General features: G+C 49.5%; 1 protein-coding gene across 1 annotated transcript in view; it reads left to right on the top strand.

The window, feature by feature from the left end:
- Positions 1–838: 838 nt before the first annotated feature.
- LOC105811767 (beta-enolase-like) overlaps positions 839–2111 on the top strand; it is an 8529-nt gene continuing 7256 nt past the window's right edge. Inside the window, exon 1 of the mRNA XM_012646046.1 lies at positions 839–1337. Within this exon, the coding sequence (XP_012501500.1) occupies positions 894–1337 (444 nt within the window). The 5' untranslated portion in view covers positions 839–893. The remainder of the gene's footprint in view (positions 1338–2111) is intronic.

Here is a 2111-nt window from a genome sequence, read left to right as displayed (position 1 = left end):
TCACATTTTTATGCAACCATCACCACCATCCATCTCCAGAATTTTTTCATCTTCCCAAACTGAAACTCTGTGCCCATTAAACGCCACCAGGCTCCCCTCTCCCCTCAGCCTCGCAGCCACCCTTGTGCTTCCTGCCTCTCTTGACCGCTGGCCACCCCCTGCCATGGCTTTGTCGAGGAGCCAGGATGGGGAAATATGTTGACCCGTCCCAAATCTAGCCTTAGTTCTAGGTGGCAGTAGGTTTTTTAGGTAATCTTTATTTCTTTATTATGCTACTCTGTGTTTTCTGATTTTCTGTTTTGTAATGAAAATGTGCTATTTTTATGTAAAGAAAAATCACTGATAGTCTTTTGAAAAAAGAGACGGATAGGTGTTTACTAAGCAGGTGGCTGGTGTGGGTGGGGAAGGGCTTCCAGGCCAAGGAAGCCACAGAAGCACAGAGTGGTGGAGGGAGAGTGACGAGGGTGGCTCCTTAGGTGAAGTGCATCTTGATCAACATGACTACAGTTTATGGGGTCACAGTGAAGAAAGGGGGATAGAGAAATCAGGCTAGCTGTGTGAGGTGGAAGGGTTAGATCTGGAAGGCTTTGTTTGCCATGCTAAGTAGTTTGCCTTTTAGGCAATAGGACAAAAGGATTTTAAACAGGGAAGATACTTGAGCAAAGATTGCTTTAGAAATGAAACTCAGGTGTGTGGATTGTGGTGCCTGGTGAGGGAGAGGGAGCTGAGAGCGAATGCAAGCAGCCTACGTTTTAGCCCAGGGGAGCGGTGCTGAAGGCCTGAGAAGAGGAGGGAATGGGTAGAGACGAAGTAAATGAGTAAGAGAAGTATTAAGAATGGACACTGTCCCAGCTGCCACCTAGACTCCGAGCTCCATCCAAGACATCCCAGCCATGGCCATGCAGAAAATCTTTGCCCGGGAAATCCTGGACTCCAGGGGCAACCCCACCATGGAGGTGGATCTGCACACAGCTAAGGGCCGATTTCAAGCAGCTGTGCCTAGCGGGGCTTCCACAGGTATCTATGAAGCTCTGGAACTACAAGATGGAGACAAATCCCGCTACCTGGGGAAAGGAGTCCTGAAGGCTGTGGAACACATCAACAAGACTCTAGGCCCCGCTCTGCTGGAAAAGAAACTAAGCATTGTGGATCAAGAAAAAGTTGACAAATTCATGATTGGGCTGGATGGAACCGAGAATAAGTCCAAGTTTGGGGCCAATGCCATCCTGGGCATGTCCTTGGCCGTGTGTAAGGCAGGAGCAGCTGAGAAGGGGGTCCCACTCTACCAACACATTGCAGATCTTGCCGGGAACCCTGACCTCATACTCCCAGTGCCTGTGAGTGCAGCTGCCCCAGCGAGATCTCACCTTGACCGAGCTGCACCACCCAGCGAGGGGTGGTTAAGCAGCCCCTTGGAAAATCCACCTTCCAGACCCAGCTCCAAAGAGGCGGTTTCCTGAAATCCAATCTCTCCTGCTGTGGTCCAGCCTCTCCCTCTTTCCCACAATCTAAACCTTCCCTTAAGCCTCTCTGTGCTTCCTTCCCTTGCCATGTAATCTGGTTCCTTCACATTCCAATCCTAGGCTTAATAACTCCAACCTCATGCTGCCCCTGCACCCCACCCCGCAAATCAGATTGAGAACTTCTTCACCGCAAGGGTCTCGGCATTTCTTTGTCTTCTTGAGTCCTTATTAAACTAATGCCCTCTTAATGGAAAAAAAAAAAAAGAAGGGGAATTGACAGGACCAAGCAAGTCTATTAGGAGGAGAGGTAGAGAAGGTGTTTGGCTTGAGTGACGGAGGGTGGTGGTGTCAACCACTGAGTTAGAGAATGGAGAAGGGGGCAGCAGATTTGGGGGAAAAGTCCATGATTTTGCTTTGGGACTTATTGAGTTCTGGGTTCCTGGGAGCCAACCAAAAGAAGCACAGTTAGGTACAGTGATTATATTTTCAGGTGGAGAGCTCATGAGGGACCTCCGGGCTACAGACATAAATGAGGAGCTGAGAACATGTGGGTAGTGACTGAAGCTATGGGAGCAAATGGGGCCACCAGGAAGACTATGTACAACCAGGAGAGAAGAGACCTCAGGGAAAGGCCTCAATTAGACCAAA

Source organism: Propithecus coquereli, unplaced genomic scaffold (genome assembly GCF_000956105.1).
Source record: "Propithecus coquereli isolate 6110/MARCELLA unplaced genomic scaffold, Pcoq_1.0 Scaffold24, whole genome shotgun sequence".
Classification (NCBI taxonomy): Eukaryota; Metazoa; Chordata; class Mammalia; order Primates; family Indriidae; genus Propithecus; species Propithecus coquereli.
Note: the sequence above shows the minus strand (reverse complement) of the source record. Positions and strands in the feature narration are given on the sequence as shown.